The following is a 17,712-nucleotide window of genomic DNA, read 5'->3' as shown; positions in this document are numbered from 1 at the left end:
CTTGCTTTCTTTACAAATTAGAGATACATTCTGCTTTGGGGAAAATACAGACACACACAGACATACATATTGATTTATACTGAATTCACAAAAAACTTTTAAAATGATGTATAAAGTAAAAATGTATTGGCAACATTGCTTAGAACAACATAAACACAAATAGTAAATAAATAGGCACTGCAGCACCATGTATTTTTACACCATGAATAACCATTGCAGAGAGAATCATCTTTAGTACCAGAATGATTTAGGACCTCTTTTCTTTTTATATTATCTGTCATCTGTCAGTTTAGCTTTTTCTAAACATCTTTACTTATAGACACCTTATCTTAGTCCATCTGACTCCTGTAACAAAAAATACCACAGACTGTGTGACTTAAACAGCAGAAGTTTATTCCTCACAGTTCTAGAGGCTGGGGAGTCCAAAATCAAGACTCTGGAAGATTCAGTGTCTGGTGAGGGCCCACTTCCCTAGTTCATACACTGTCATGTTTTCACTGTATCTTTGCGTGGCTGCAGGGGCAGAGGAGTTGTCTGGGGTCTCTTTTAGAAGGGCACAAATCCCAGAGGTCCGACCTCCTAATACCACACATTGGGGATTAGGTTTCGACATAGGAATTTCAAGGGGACACGCATTTAGTCTATAGCACCCTGATTCTCGTTAGGAAGGAAAAGAAGTGATAACATCAAATAAAGCTAGTAATTGGAATGTTTAAGTTCTTGTTAGGCTAAAAAGAATGGTAATTGTCTTTCAACAAGCTAATCTGTAGCAGTTTGTATAAAGGGATAGAGTGTAGTTGTATTTGGTAGGTTCCATTTAATGAGTTCTACTAGCTTTTTTCTTATTTAGGAACTATTAGAACGTGAGCAGTTTGTATATTTTTAGAACATAGTAAAATGCTGAAATTACATGAAATTATAAATTGTTTAGTCACTTAGAGCTATTACCTCATCTGAAATTTTGAGTAAGCATCTCATAATGAAAAAAGTTTACATTAATCCATCCAAAGGGATTCATTCTGAGATTCTGAGAATAATTTTCCAAGTATATCTGGAAAAGTAAATTGATTTGAAAAGATGTATAATTGATTAATTAAAAACATCATTTCGAAAAACCCATTTATGATCTACTATGAGAGCTGCTTCTAAATGCCTTCTGGCAAATGTCAGACCAACTGGAGCAAGTAATTCTTCATGTAACTAAGAAGAATGTTTGTAGTAGAATACAGTGAAAAAAGAGAAAATACTCTTTACCTGTTTAACTTTGTGCTAACTTCTTCAATATCTGTGGTTTTTTTATTCTCTCGTAGATATGAGAAAGTGCCAGTCATCTTGGTCGGAAACAAAGTAGACCTGGAAAGTGAGAGAGAAGTGTCCTCCAATGAAGGCAGAGCCCTTGCAGAAGAGTGGGGCTGCCCCTTCATGGAGACGTCTGCCAAGAGTAAAACAATGGTGGACGAACTCTTTGCAGAAATCGTGAGGCAAATGAACTATGCCGCGCAGCCCGACAAGGACGACCCATGCTGTTCTGCATGTAACATACAATAGCATTCACATGTGGCTGTCCTGGTCAGGAGCTGCCCCAGATCGTAGGCGATACCAACCTCATCTGCTTGACCGTGGAGCTTGCAGGATGTGTGGTGTGAACCTCCAGTGAAACAGCAGCCCTTGTTCAGAGTTGAGCAGTGATTGTCAGTTGACATCTCCGAGTAACATTTGGGTTCAGTAACTGCAGTCTTCACTGTTGTCCTCAGTCTTCTCTAGGCACCTGCAGCTTCAGGAGGAGCCAAGTCGATCTACAGGGTGATCTCCTCTGAAAGCTGTGATGGCATTGTCACTGCGTTGACAGAAGCAACTATGGTATACGTTAAAAATAATCACGGGAGAGAAACCAGAAGAATTCCTATGACCACTTAACAATTAAAATATTTTGTCTTCTTTAGAGAAAAAATAAGTAAAGGAGAAATATTTTCCTACGAGAGTACTGAATTTCAGAAACTGAGATAGTGCTTCTAACCAATGTATTGCATCAAGTAAGAACAACAGCAGATCTGCCTACAGCATTACAGGGAGAGATTCTTTGCTCAGCTGACACATTTCTGTTTTTCAAGATCGATGCTTAATTGTAGATGTTATCCTAATTTGTGACACGGAACTAACTCACGCATCGGTCCTTGATAGAGCAAAAGTCACAACAGGTGGTGTCAAAATACAGCCTGGTGTTAGAATGGGTCATCACCTGCTTTGCCCAGAAAGTGGAGACTCTCACAAGGGTTTGAGCCAAATTAAAACCTCAAACCCACCCTCTGTTAACCAAGCAGGGATGGTCTTTATTACTTTACTGAACAAGAAGGGAGCAACTGTGATGGAAAGAGATTGCCTAGCCTTACTAAGGAGAAGCATTCTAGTAGATTGACTAGTACCATCGTGTAAGGAAAACGAAGCCATGTTGCATCCACATGTTCCCGTTTGCAGAATCCTCACAGGACAGTACAAGTATCTCGCATTTTTACGTTCATTAAAGCAGCAAATTCCTTCTTGCCTTTAAGGGCTATGGTTGTGGTGTGATTCTTGGCTAACCTGCTTTTGAAATCAAGTTTTCTGTAGCAGAGCTTTATTGCAGGCATTTAAAAAGTTGAATAACCATGTGAAATAATTGGGGCTTAAAAGTAGAACATAAATTATAGCGTGGCAGGTAAGAGACAAAAAAAAAAAACTTTAATTTTCCTGGAGAATTATATAAAGATTTTCTTATTACAATTTTGCCCTGATTACTGAAGTGGTAAATAAAGCTAGAGTGAATATTTTGTTTTGAAAAGGTGCTCAAGTTCTGACATTTTTGGTTTTCATAGCCGTAAAGTATTGATCATTTGCATGACTAATGGCACAGGAAAAACCTATTCATAAATTTTACAATCAAGTGCAGGAGGTTTTCAACTCACTTTAGAGTTATAAACGCTGAAGAGTATCTTGAGCTGATCCTCTGGAGATAAATTTGGCCTTCAGAACTGCAATATCACTGAGCCTGTGATCTACATACCGCCCCACATTTTGTTGGTTTCACACTCTTGTGCAAGTAACCTCGGGTCTTATGTGTGTAACTGAGCAAAGAGTATGTTTGCGTGTGCATGTGTGTTTATTGTTCCTAAGAATTCGGCACAAGTCAGAGATAATTGCCTATACTGAGAATCTGTACTGAAGAATATAGTGTATCAAAAATATTTTTTTCTTTTAAATTATTTGTTTTTTTATACATTACTGAAACCATCAGTAACCTCCCAAGTGTTTCATAAACTGACATTAAGTTTAGAGCAGAGAGAAAAGGTGGCTAGTGCTTTTCATAGATGAGAAAACAGAGATATATGGGTAAAACCAGGCCGTGGTTGTCAAAAGTCTTTGAATTGTGAATATTTGTGTTCTTCAATATAGTTTTTTCTTATAATCCACAATTATGAAGCACCTTGTTTACAGGACAAAAAGTTCTAACCAACTTTATTGAAACAAATTTCATCATGTAAAAGGTGATTTGACTCAGTCCTATAGGGAAATCAAAGTTTCAAGAAATATGACTTTATCAACTGAAATAGAAATATTTGTTAGTGCACCATTTGAGTTTTGAAGCCTCTGACTTACAGTGATTCTGTTTTTTAGAATTCCATGTTTAGTGGCAATTTATGGCAACTAAGATTACATATTAAAAACATCTATAAAGGTTCTACAGTTTTACATTGTGGATTGCTATGCAGACAAGAAAAATAAGTTAAATAATATGAAAAGTATGGCAAAATACAAGGTGGAGAAGATTATCTAAAAATTTGGGTTTTAGTTAGAAGTGTTTATGTGAGACAGTAAGGTGGTTTTTTACTGTAAAGATTTTAATCACTGATTTGACTGCCTGATCAGCGTTTCCACACAGTCCTGCATATTTAAAGACAAAGCATCAGGGAGATCCAGAAACGTGGAAACCCTCATGTGCTCATCTGGTGTGAATATAACTCTGCTTGAATGAATGTGTTTGTGGAGATGTTACTACAAAGCTTAAGAACAGGAAGGTGAAATTTGTTGGCACATGACATAATAGTGGCTAAAAGTTGGTGACCTTGTGTCACTATTTATTTTATGCCCTGATCAGACTAGCAACTAGATAAGTGAAAGTTTTTCTAACATGCCTTAACAATGTTATGGTTTGATCCAAAGACCCACTTTTTCTTTAGCTACTATGATAAGGTTTTCTTTTGTTTTTTGGTTTCGTCTTGTTTTGTTATACTTTTAAAGAAAGGCAGCATTTTTTAAGCTTTTTTGTTCTGTGTTGCAACTTTTTTTTTTTTTTTGGTTCTTTTAAGCTGTGATAGTGATGGTAACTGATGCCTTTCATGTTGTTCAACTTATACAAGCCAGCATCTGATCAAAAGTATTACATAAAATCTTCCTTAAACTGTTGAAAGGTGCTTTGATGATTTTCTCCTTTGGTTTGTAGAATTAGGACTGAACTTTTGACTCTAATAGCTACAGTCGCCATCACTTTTCTGTGGTAAAACTACTGATACTTGCTTTTCTGTATAAAGAAATGTTGCCTAAGGATGTCTGCTGTTTGTTTTCAGGAGTTGTCCCATGGGAATATTGTCTATATGTGTGACTATGAAAGTGCTTATTTTGCTTGTTGCCATCAGTTTTTTGTTGGTGTTGTAGTTTTTTGTTCTTCTCGGTAGTCTTGTGTTAGCACTTGCGTAAGCTTTAATTGTCTCCTTAGCCAAGCAAATGTTAAAGACTATGGGGGTCTTTTTTTTTTTTTTGAATTAACGTGTCATTGTGCATCTTAAATCTTGATCAGGGTTTCAAGAATGACTGCAGTGGGTTTTGGAAACAGACTTATCCTTATTGATTTGGGGTTTCCCAGAGATATAGTTCACAGTTAATTGTTGAGCTCTAATACAACTGACCATTTAAAATTGAACAACAGTTTATTGTTTTGTAACAATGTCAGTTGTTAAAACCTTGACATTTCAATTAAAACATGAATTGTAGTTATAACAATGCAAATTCAACAGTTGTATTTGGAGTTAAATTATTTTAACAAATAAATTTATTTAATGAAATTTCCTCTGGATTTTTTGTTGTTATTGTGTACATGTTCGTGAGTGAAATGATTTAATGTATTTAAAAAAAAAACAAACTAAAGACTGCTATAGAATGTATTTAATACTCTTCTTACAGAAATAAGCTGAATTAAATTGAGAATTCATATAAAAAGGGAGGTTAGTAGATCATTCTCATACCCTTAAAAATAAAAATAACATGAGATTTTTTAACCTGTAATTACAAACATAAACTTATCTTCATAAATGGTATTTTATATTTTTAATGGTAGCTGGCTAATTTGAAATCTCAGTGCTATTATTCACAGAATTGTTCTAGGTAATTAACATGAATTAGCAGTTGCTTTGTGGCCCTGCTAGTATCACTGAAATGTATCAGTGTCCTTCCAGTGATGGCTTGGGGCTGTCTTTTTCTTTAGGTCTTGTGGATTTTAAGGTACCAGAAGCTGAAGGTTGCTGTTTAGTAAGGCTGTAGGGCCTGCTTGTGACGCTGTGAATGTTGACAGATGCTGTTAATTATATACAGCCTTCAGCTGCTCTGATAAGAAGCCCATTCATTCCCTGAGCCAATTTAAACTGTGCCTTTTGGTCATGTTGCCTTCAAACTCTGTTGAAATTTCCTGGCAACAATCCACCAGTTTAGAAGCCTCATTGTTTTGGAATATAAGAATAATGTGAATGACTATAACAGAGGCACTGTAGACAGAATCTCAAATATTTAAAGGGAAACATTCCTATATGTTAGTAAAAGAAATAAATATCTACTGGTTGGCTTCATAATCTCATTTGAAGCATTTGTAAAGTATCTAAGTCTATCAAATTCTAATTTCAATTGGGAGAATTTCTTTGTGGCTGGCAAATAGTATTTTGAAATTCTCTCAAGTTGTACTGTTTACTGATAGTTAGAGGTCCATGAATAAAAATATAAATAGCTGAAGGAATAAAGTGCCACCAATTAGGAACCCGTCTGACCTCTGGGAGCTGTGAAGCAGAGAAGGTTGTCACAAACGCCCTAGAAAAGCTGCTAAACTTGGACTTCCCTGATGGCGCAGTGGTTAAGAATCTGCCTGCCAGTGCAGGGGACATGGGCTCGAAGCCTGGTCCCGGAAGATCCCACATGCCACAGAGCAGCTAAGCCCGTGTGCAACAACTACTGAGCCTGCCCTCTAGAGCCTGCGAGCCACAACTATTGAGCCCACGTGCCACAACTACCGAAGCCTGCACACCTAGGGCCCATGCTCCACAGCAAGAGAAGCCACCACAATGAGGAGCCCGCGCGCCACAACTAGAGAAAGCACAGCAACGAAGACCCAACGCAGCCAATAAATTAATTTTTTTTAAAAGCTGCTAACCTTCTATTTGTTTCTTAATTTAAAATATCTGTTTCCATGTAACTAGGAATAAAACATAGTGGCACTTCATTTGTTAAACGGATGATTTAAACTGGTTTTCTATACATTTTTCGATATTAACTTTTCCCCCTGCTTTTTGTTAGACAAGAAATGACAAAGTGTGAACCAAAGGAGCCAGGGGCTTCATTTTAGTCCTTAGTCACGTCCGTGTGGTAAGAAGGTGAGAAAGTCATAGCCTAGACTCTGAGTCCAGGTTCCAGAGGGAGAGCTACTGAGCTGTTACAGCACGTGGGCATCATTTCTTTCTTTGGTTAAGTTTTACCCCGAGCGTATTCTGAAGTAGTCTTACACCATGAGATATTTTTTAGAAAATGATTCTAGAGTCAAGTAAGTTTGGAAAACTCTGCATAATAGATCTCACTTCTTAGAAAAGGCTCAGAAAAATTCCACTGGTATTTCTATATCTAACCTGACTGCAGGATACTTTCTTCAAATAATATGTGATAGCATGCTCTGGAGAAAAATTTGGGAAATATTACTATTAGATGTTTTCCCTACAAACACTGCGGTGGGGACTGTCCAGGTGAGGGGCCTGGATCAGTTCTGAACCTGAGAAGTTTAGTCTTGAGAGAGAGAAGAAGCACTGTGGTCTCTGTCCACTTTCCTCAGACTCATACTTAACCTTGGGCGTCAGAGCTTAACCTTTTTGAGAGAGGTAAGAAGAAGGCAGAAGGATAAAACCAAAGAAAAAAGTCATCTAAAATAGTGACAGTTTTCTCCTTAAAGCCTATACTGGCCAGTGTATATGTCTACTCCTAGGCCAACTCACAGCAGCCTGGACCCCACTGCCCACACCGTAGTACCCACCCCATTGCATTTGGCCCATATCAGGAAATGATGAGTTAGGGTACCATTAAGAAAGCATTGGCCAAAATATTCAAGAATTCCTGAATCCACATCATCCCTGAGGGAGGTATAAGCTCCTGTGTTCCCACCCTCACACAATGACACACACACACCCCCTAAAATACCAAGATGAGAGAATGGCAATTGCTTGCTGGAGCTTGCATTTTAAAGCTGCGGTGCAAAACACTAATGCACTGAGTGGCCCCCACAGGCTCCAGTTGCCAGAGGAGCCTAGAATGAGAAGCAATCCAAAGACCTCTGACTACTTCTGTCTTGGACCTGAATCCAGATTCTGAATCTTGCCTCTGCAACACAAAGAAAAGCCAGAGCACCTCTGCTGGTGTGAAGAAGCGAAAGGGAAGAAGCAAGTTTGATCCAGAGTCTGGCAAGGTGCTCCCCTAGGCCGTCTACCCAGTCCTGATGGGAGAATGGGGGAGGCATCACAGGCAGAGGACCCTCCCGGAGGAATTCCCTCCAGGATCATCTCATTTCACAAGGGAGAAGGAAGAAAGGCAGGGAGACCCTGGCCTTTCTTCTGCAGGGGGCCTCCTGAGCAGTCTGCTATTGTGGCCAAAGGGGGCTTAATCCACCCATCATCCAGCAGCTGGCCTCCTCCTGGGAGAGGAATAGAGATGGAAGTGAGGACAAACACAGGTGGGAGGACAGCCTTTCCTCCACCAGAATCCACAACACCTTTCTGTAAGTAGAGTTTGAATTTCTTTTTTCTTCAGTTTATTTTGTTTGCATTGTCACTCACTACCTTTCAGTTCATTAACACATTCTGTATTAGTTATCTATTGCTGTGTAACAAATGACCCCAAAACTTAGCAGCTTAAAGCAGCAAACATTTATTATCTCACAGTTTCTGTGGGTCAAGAATCCAGGCATGACTCTGGTCACTCACTAGGCTGCAGTCAAGCTGTGGGCTGGGCTATTTCAGTAGCCTTAAGGGTGGACTCAAGGTAGGTTTACTCCTAAGCTCCCTCAGTGGTTGTTGGCAGGATTCAGTTCCTCTAGGGCTTTTAGGCTGAGGACCTCACTTCCCTGCTGGCTGGGCTGAAGGCTGCACACATGGGCCTTAACATAGAGCAGCTCACAACATGGCAACTGGCTTCATCCTAGCGGGCAAGTGAGAAAGCAAGAGAGGAATGTAAGCAAGATGGAAGTTAGTCCTGTGTTTTAAACTCAGAAGTGATACTTCACCACTTTTGCCTTGTTCTTAGTTAAAAACAAGTCACTAGGTTCAGCCTGCACTTAAGAGGAGATTATGCAGGAGTCCTGTGATGGTTAATTTTATGTGTCAACTTGACTGGGCCATGGGTGCCCAGATATTTGATCAAACATTATTCTGGGTGTTTCTTTGAGTGTATTTTTGGATGAGATCAACATTACATGGATAGATTGAGTAAAGCAAGATTGCCCTCCCTAATGTGGGCAGTTGCCCTGCCTTCTAATCCATTGAAGACCTGAATGGTACAAAATGACTGACCTTCCTACAAGTAAGAGTGAATCCTTCTCACCTAACTGCTTTTGAACTAGGACATTGGCCTTTCCCAGCACTCAGACTCAAAGTGAGACACATTGGCTCTTCCTGGACCTGGAGTCTGCCAGCCTTCAGACTGGAACTCTCCCATTGGTTCTCAGACCTCAGACCGGCACGACATTATTGGCTCCTCTGGGTCTCCAGCTTGCTGACTTACCCTGCAAGTTTTGGGACTTGCCAGCCTCTGTAACCTCATGAGCCAATTCCATATAATAAATCTCCCTCTACGTATAAATAGATGATAGAGAGATAGGTGGATAGGTAGCTACGTAGGTAGGTAGGTAGGTAGATTTAGGTAGATGATAGATAGATAGATGATAGATAGATAGATTAGATAGATAGATAGATATAGATCCCATTGTTCTGTTTCTCTGGAAAACCCTGGCTAACACAGGCATGAAAATCAGGAAGCAGGTATCATTGGGTGCCATCTTAGAAGCCTGCCTACCACACGCTATTGTGAGTTTTATTACATACTATCTCCCTACTTAGAGAATTATAATTTACAGCCTAAGGATTTCACTGTATACCTTTCTTTCCCATTTATCTTGCCTTTAATTCCTCCCCTACCTTCATGTATACCACTACATCTAGAAAAAAATGTCCAGTGTGCCACAAACATGCAGGAAGTCCTTATTAACTACAATGTTAACTAAAACGGCAAGAACTACTTATGTGTAAGTATTGAATATTAAGTAGGTATAAATTAAATTCAGTTTTCCTGATTAAAGCAACTATCCGTCTACCATACCAGTACGGTACTCAAAGGAAATTGACTGGCCTTCATTAAATGATAAACTAGCATTTCAACCGAGTATTCTTCCACTGGTGGGTCCTTGAAGTTATTCTGCTGTTTGCAGTGAGGAGTGGGAAGGTTAAGTCTTAGCTTTAAGTTACTGCTTTAACCTCTCTTGGTCAAGGCTAATGAAGACATATTAATGAAATTAATTTTTAAAAAAGTAAATATCTGATTCCTTTTTTCTTCTTTGTAAAATTGGTTCATAAATATCAATAAGGAAGCAGTTCAAGTGTCCAGTGATGGTTGATTTACTGTCAATTCCTGGATTTACCTGGCTGCAGGTTAGCTGGTTTGCTTTGCAGACTATCCTCACAGCCCATGAAAAGAGATTGTTTCCTCCCTAGAGAGGTTTCTCCCAGAGTCTTGGTGATTAAGAGGCAGTTGATAAGGTCAGGTGGTACATATCTGAGTGGGAGGAGCTGTCTTGATTAAATCAGGAGCAAGAAACTTGGAGGGTTCCTCTCCTCCCCCATCAGAGCACCAAGGCCTAAAGCTTGGTCCTTTCTGCTGCAGAGGAGTCAATGGACTAATCAGGACGACCTCATTACTAAACCCACTCCACCCAAATTTCCCTAGAAAATGACAATATCACAGATGACTGTAGCACCTTAACCAGATTTAGCCTACAAGCCAGTTACTCTACAATGGGCTAATAAGGAATTGACTACAGTTTGAGGTTGCTTTTTTTTTTTTTAACTGACCTATAACACGTAGTAAAATGCCCCAAATTAAGTGTATACCCCAAGGAGCTTTTACATATGTAACCGCCAGCCACGTCAAGATAGAGACCGTTCCTGTCGCTCCAGAGGGCTGCTTCATGCTGCCGCTCAGTCGATACCCACGCCCCACAGGTAACCACTGTTCTGACATCCATCACCAGGGCTCAGTTTTGCCAGCTCCTGAGCTTCATGTAAATTAAATCATACAGTGTGTGCTCTCTTGTGTCTAGATGCTTTGGCTCAGCATTTTGTCCGTGAGATTCAGACAGTAGCTTGTTCTTTCTTACCGTGTACCACATTCCTGTGTGTGAACATACTTCAGTTAGTTACCCAGTCTACAGCTGATGTACATTTGTGTTGTTTCCACATCGGCTCTATTACGAAAAAAAGCTGCTATGAACATTCCTTTAGCTGGCTTTTGGCGGTGGACAGACACAAGGCTCATTTCTCCCAGGTAAGTATCTAGAACTGGGATTGCGAGGTCACAGTAGACAGTTTTCTCAAGTGGTTGTACCAGTTCACACCAGAACAAGCAGTGAGTGAGAACTCAAGTTGCACACGTCACAGGATGGGCTCCCTGAGAAACAGGTTCTGCAGCAGAGCTTAGTGTGAAGGGTTTATTACAGAGCACCCTTGGAATCAACTCCTGCAGAAGGCGGTAGGAGGAAGTAAGACTGGATAGAGGGAGAGAGAAATTGAGCTGCAGTGAAGGGCCAACAACAACCTGGGGTCAGGGGAGTTAGAATGGCCCCTCAGAATGATCCCAGTTGGGCCAAGTGGGCTAGCCCTTTGTGCCCTACATCAGTCACTGTGACCTTGGATGAGATGCAGCTGAAGCAGTCGTGGAAGGATTAAAGATGGAGGTTTCAGCACTCTAAGTATCGGGGCAACAATCGCTTCATTGAAAGGAGATCCAGGCAGTGCCTCGCGGTGTCTACCTACTCCACACACCCACATGCAGACCTAGTGCTGTCAGTGTTTTTCGTTTTAGTTATGCTGGTGGGTGTGTAGTGGCATGCCATTGTGGATTTTACTTTGCATTTCTCTAAGGTCAATAATATTCATATGCTTATTGGCCATTAGTTATCCTCTCTTATGAGGTACCTGTTCATATCTTTTGCCCATTGTTTAAATGGGTTGTTTGTCTTTTTTTGTATATTGGTATTATTTCTTTATATTTTCTGGATGCATATTTGTAAATATACTATCCCAGTGGAAAGTTGGCCTCTTCACACTGTTGTGGAGTCTTTTCATAAACAGAAGTCCTTAATTTTAATGAAGTCAATATACCAATCTTCTCTTTTATGATTAGTTATTTTTTTTGTATTCTTTTAAAGAAATCTTTCCTTACTTCAGGGTTGCTCTTGACCTCCAGGCCCTTAATGGTATGCTGAGTTGAACTTAGCATAGAATAATTATAGAATAATTAATCATACCAAAATTGTTGAGCAAAGAAAAATACAACTACTGTTATTAGTCTTTGTTATATTATTATTGAAATATTTAATTGACAAGTTTGGCTCTTGGCCAGTGTTTCCCTAAATGTATTTCACCAAACACTATGTCTGTGTTGGAAAAAAAAAAAAAAAGAATTCCGTGATCAAATAAGCTTGAGAAATAACCTGGTTAAACAAATTTAAGCAGGTTCTTTACTGTAGAATGCCTTGGAGTCTTCAATATACTAATGTACATTAGGTAACTTCAAGAGAGATACAAGATCCATTCTGTCCCCAAATAATTTGGCCACAGAATGCTTTTGCCCCAGAGCATTTCACAGCATTAGTGTTTTACAGGTGACTGGTTTAGTAAATATATCTTAAGACAAACAGCAAAGACATGTTGTTTGATGTCCAACAGAAAAGAGGTTAAAAATTAACGAACAAACCAGGGACTTCCCTGGTGGTCCAGTGGTTAAGACTTCGCCTTCCAATGCAGGGGGTGTGGGTTAGATCCCTGGTCAGGGAGCTAAAATACCACATGCCTTGTGGCCAAAAAGCAAAACATAAAAAAACAGAAGCAATATTGTAACAAATTCAATAAAGTCTTTAAAAATGGTCCACATCAAAAAAATCTTTCAGAAAAAAAAAACCAAATCCAAAAGTCCATAGTGATATTTTAAAATATCTCTAAAAATAAAGGAGGAAGGTGATTAGCCATTTTTTATAGAAGGATACTAGTTAATGAATGTAGAAAGACATAAAATCGGGAAATCATTATTTTTTAATCCCCCACGTAAAAGTAGATTCAGGCAAAGATCTGCCATGATTGCTAAGACCACTGGGTAAAAATGTTATGGGGAAATGAAACATTCTCATGGTCTCAACACAGCATTCCACAAATTACTTCTTAATTACTAAGGGAAAGATGTAGCTTTTCAGTGGAAAGATCTGGCTGACACCAATGGAACCAGGTGATCAAACTTAGTACCACCAACAATGAGACCAAAATCCATCATGGTTCTCTGCTGTGACACAGGAGAAGCATCCTATGTCACCTACGTGGTATCCTTGCCAAAAACATCACCCCTGCATCGAATCATGGGGAAGCATCAGACACATCCACATCACAGGCATTCCACAAAAACAGCTGTGAACGCTTCAAGAAGATTTGTCTCAAAAGACAAAAATGGGGAATTCCCTGGAGGTCCAGTGGTTAGGACTGTGGGCTCTGACTGCCAAGGGCCTGGGATTGAACCCTGGTCAGGGAACTAAAATCCCACAAGCCGTGTGGCATGGCCGAAAGAAAAAAAAAAAAAAATACAAAAAGGGGGTGGGGGGGAGTTATTCTAGATTTAAGGAAATAAAAGAGACATTTTAAAGATCAGCAAAAACATCTTTCCTGCCTCATCTTTCACGTGTGCAACGTGGTCCCACAGGCAGATTGTATTGCATACGGAGCATCTCGAAAGAAGGAAAACGGGGTCCCACCCCCTCAGGGGGTGCATAAAAATCTGTGTGTGGACCTCTGCAGAAAAAGCCAGCCTTTCCCCTGATCTGGAAATTCGGGAACCTCCTTCGACTGCGAATTATACTCCTTTCCTGCTGAGAATCAGGGAATTAGTGAAGGTTTTTCCATTAACACAAGTGATACTCATAAGAGTTGCTGTCCAAAGAGCCAGACTTCTGGTTTTTTGCCACCTTTATGGCTGAACAATACAAACGAAAGAAAACCCTGGGGTACTGTTGCCCTGTGGCCAAAGCCAGGGCAAACAAGTAATTATGGAGTTTACCCTGTGAAACCTGAGTGGAAAATTTAGGGTAGACATCCATTGTCTATCCTTTTAACCGATTCACAGCTTCAACACAGGCTTCCTTCCTTCCTCCCTCCCTTCGTTCCTTCCTTTGGCCTCGTTTGCCACCATATCATCCATGGCCCCGTGTGGCTGGATTTTCTCTACATCCTAAACGCAGACAGTTGCTATTTAAAGCATTCACATTATTTCCTTTTGAGAATGATTTTGGTCTGGTGGTGGCTCTGGTTGTTTTTTCTAGCAATAAATTAGCTCACTTCAGCAATTTCCGGTGTTTTCATTCCCCGCTCAGGGACCTGTGATTTGTAACTAAAACAAAACAAATAAAGATATAAGAAACTCTTCTCATTCATTCACACCTCTGGTATTCATTGCATAATTTTTTTAATTACAAACTTTTTTGCCCACAAATGCATAACAAAACCGAAACTTTTTTTTCCCCACAAATAGGTAACAAAACTGATTTCTCGGCATTTACTTTAAAGAAGGACAATAATGACTGTGACCTCTAGGACCTCCCAAAGCTGCCCAAGGCCATGGCCTGGGACCAGGTGGGAAGCACAGGAAAGAAGCTCCAGGGCCACAGGCAGGATTGGCTGGGATACTGGACCAGCTGGGGAACGAGGACAGATGCTTCTTGGGACTCAACAGAAAGTCTTTTCAAGAGTAAGTCCTGGCAGGAGTCGGAGATGGAGAAATCTGATAGCAAGAAGTGGAAAACCCCAAAATAATGGCTGGCCCTCTCATTCCTACTTCAAGGAATTCCAAAGAGGAGCAAAAGAACACATCTTTTCTTCTCGCTTTATTCTATCTGCAGAGTTCCGTCAAGATGAGGACTGTGTCCTCTCTTTTTCTTCCTACAAAGCCTTGTCAGCCTCAGTCCTGAACAAATATTGTTTGACATATTAGCACATCAGTAGCTTAGAAAAATATAATTAAAGGTAAAATGTACTAGAACTGAATGATACAGATACCCTAGTCATTCACTTTTAATTACATTTGGATGGATTCTTTGTTGCCATGGAAACTCTCTATCCTTAGGAAATTTTGGCGGCAGGGATCTCCTCCAAATTTCACAGTTCTGTATCTTAAAGAAATTTCTGGTTCTATTTATGAGTTTAGAAGATATTCTGCAACTTCACATTAGGATAACAGGCAAACAGCTGTTGTCAGTGGCTCAAAGCAGTTAATGTAAAAGGCATTGTTTGCTTTTCATTGTTACAAATTTCATTGCTACAAAAATTACTATAAATTCTATATGGAACTATTTTCTTTACTGTCTGTAGGTTGGTTGATTCATTAAATTTGTATGTCCAATATGGCAGCCACTAGCCTCATTCGCATGTAGCTATTTAAATTTATGTTAGGTAAAATTAAATATTCAATAAAATTGAAATATAATTCTTCAGTGGTATTACTAGAATTTCAAGTCCCACTGGCCACATTTTAAGTGTTCAATAGCCTCAGGTAGTTACTGGCTATATTAGCATAGATATAGACCATTTCAATCATCACAGAAAATTCTATTGAATGGCACTACATTAGAATAAAAATTGCTTGCATCAGACCTATTCAATTTTCTTCCCTCAGCAACAACAAGCGAAGTAAGGACACATATGCAAAACTAGTATTATGGGTGTGCAAACTGTGTCATCATAAATGGCCTTGCTCTTAAGAAGGACCCCATGCTTGGCTTAATGCTCTGTTCTCACAATCTTTAAATTAATAATTTTAATAATTTTGACAGAGGGACTTCACATTTAGGCACTGGGCTCCTCTCAAATTATGTAGGCAGCCCTGCACATAAGAGATGGTGCTTGGATGCTGAGTTTTTTGTTTCTCTTCCATTGTAACAGGTTTTTTCCAACCTCCTTTCCCTATAATCTTTAGTGAGTAAGGAAAGACAGTTGGCACATGGGATAAAATTTAGGTGCCTGGAATCCTTTAGGCCATCTCATTAGAGACCCTCATCAGGGATTCAGTTTAAATAATGTCTGCTCCCAGGACTGCCAGAAGCCTACAGCTATGTCCTGGCACCTTCAATGTTAAGGGGAAATTGAGTTCTCTTTTGAGCAGGTGTTTTCTAATAAGGTTGCATAGTTGCCCACAGTGGAATTCCTTTCCATGCAATAGCCTTGCCAGGGTTCATGTTTAAGCTTTAGTCTGAGTGGTTTTATTCATCACTCATTCATTCCTTTATTCTCACTATCATTCATTCACCAAACACGGAGCAGCTATTATATACAAGACACCGTTACGGGTCTGAATAAGAAAATTATATGACACAAAGCTACTGTTGCCATCTGGTAAATTATGTGCTGCAATTAACCCAACATTAACGATAGATACAGGAGGACAGTAAAATCAAACACAGCCTAAGTATCATCAAGCATTTATTAGCTACTATCCACGTTTCCATGGTCACATTAAAACAAGAACAATACAAACAGAACGAATGCAGCAACAGTTCTGACTGATCCGTGTATTGTGTTACGAAGGGGAAAGTTTTCTTCCAAACCAAATTTTGGTTAGATTTTTTTTCAAAATAAGTACAGTGTACCTGCCAAAAAAAAAAAAAAAGAAAAAAATAGGACAGATAATAGCAGTGTTAGGAATAACAGCACAGTAAATACTAAAGTCATTTTCACTTACTTTGGGAATTCACTGCAGGAGGTGCTTTTCTGAAAATTTCGATTGCTTATTATGTTTGAATGAAACGAACACTCACATTGATGTTGCATTCTGTGAGCTTAGTAATTCAAGTGTGTACCGAATAGCAGAGAGAAGGCAATTATGTGACTAAACTGGCCAACAAAAATTTGCAAAGCCAGAGACACTCATGCTGAGAATTGAACTGTCATTTTAAAAAGTATTCTTCTCTCCTTTCTATATCTTGGAAAATCATACCACAAAAATTGACTAGGAAATAAGGGAAAACAGAATATAAAGTAGAAAAATTAGGAAAAAAAAAAAAACTTGGGGGGGTGAAGTTATTATTCACAATATATGCCAGATGGTCCTGTACTGAAAGCTGAGCTCTTTCTACTTGACTCTGAGTTCCCTGGCCGCCAAAGTCAAAGCCAAAGAGGAAAACAAAACTGTACAATTCACGATGTACTTGAGATGAAGACAACCAATTCTGGAGATTTGTTCCAGAGGTTCCCATAGATCTCCATAAAGTGCATGCTGTACGATGGAGCAAATGACACCATCAGCTCCAGAATAGGGACTATTCTGTTGCTAGTCTTGAGTTCCCTGTCACTCTTTTATTCATTTCATTGCATACTGTTTAAAGAATAATTTTCTGAATTTTCAGCAATGGGGAAGGTTTTAAGTATTCCATGTAGAGTATGACAGAAAGATGAGGATTTCTGTTAGCTTCATATTTCAGGCACAGTGGAAATACCGTGAACTTATTTAAATGAGGTGAATGAGGAAAGGACTCTTGTGAGGTGTCTCAGAGTTTAGAGGTCAAGGTTATCTTACAGAAGGATCCTCTTCAGATCTCTCATAATAGGGAGAATGGTGTGGGATGAAAGTGCAGGAATAAAAGAAGAAACAAAAGGAAAAAGGGGCGGGAAGACAGATTAAGGAGGAGGAGAGAGCAGTTCCTAGAATTTAGCCCTGTTGGATTTAGAATCCTACCCAGTGACACCAGAGAACGTTCTGTGTGAAGATGCTAGACGTTCAGCCGGAGCAGAGATGGAGTCCACGAACTCTCCAGGCATGACGTCGAGGTACTATTAAGCTCATATATATCGGGGGGTGAAGGGGAAGCTGAGATGAAGTGAGAGAGTAGCATAGACATATATACACTACCAACTGTAAAATAGATAGCCAGTGGGAAGTTGCTGTATAACCAGAGGAGTTCAACTCGAGGATGGATGATGCCTTAGAGGACTGGGACGGGGAGGGTGGGGGGGAGTAGAGGGAGGGAGGGAATACGGGAATATGTGTATAAATACAGACGATTGAACTTGGTGTACCTCAAAAAAAATAATAAATAAATAAATAAGCTCACATATATGTGTGCATGTGTGTTTTACT

General features: G+C 39.6%; 1 protein-coding gene across 1 annotated transcript in view; it reads left to right on the top strand.

Annotated features, from left to right (window-relative positions):
* RAP2A (RAP2A, member of RAS oncogene family) overlaps window positions 1–5,070 on the top strand; it is a 36,233-nt gene extending 31,163 nt beyond the window's left edge. The window contains exon 2 of the mRNA XM_057707565.1: window positions 1,311–5,070. Coding sequence (XP_057563548.1) covers window positions 1,311–1,548 — 238 coding nt within the window. The 3' untranslated portion in view covers window positions 1,549–5,070. The remainder of the gene's footprint in view (window positions 1–1,310) is intronic.
* Window positions 5,071–17,712: the final 12,642 nt, after the last annotated feature.

Source organism: Hippopotamus amphibius, chromosome 14, assembly GCF_030028045.1.
Source record: "Hippopotamus amphibius kiboko isolate mHipAmp2 chromosome 14, mHipAmp2.hap2, whole genome shotgun sequence".
NCBI classification, from domain to species: domain Eukaryota; kingdom Metazoa; phylum Chordata; class Mammalia; order Artiodactyla; family Hippopotamidae; genus Hippopotamus; species Hippopotamus amphibius.
Note: the sequence above shows the minus strand (reverse complement) of the source record. Positions and strands in the feature narration are given on the sequence as shown.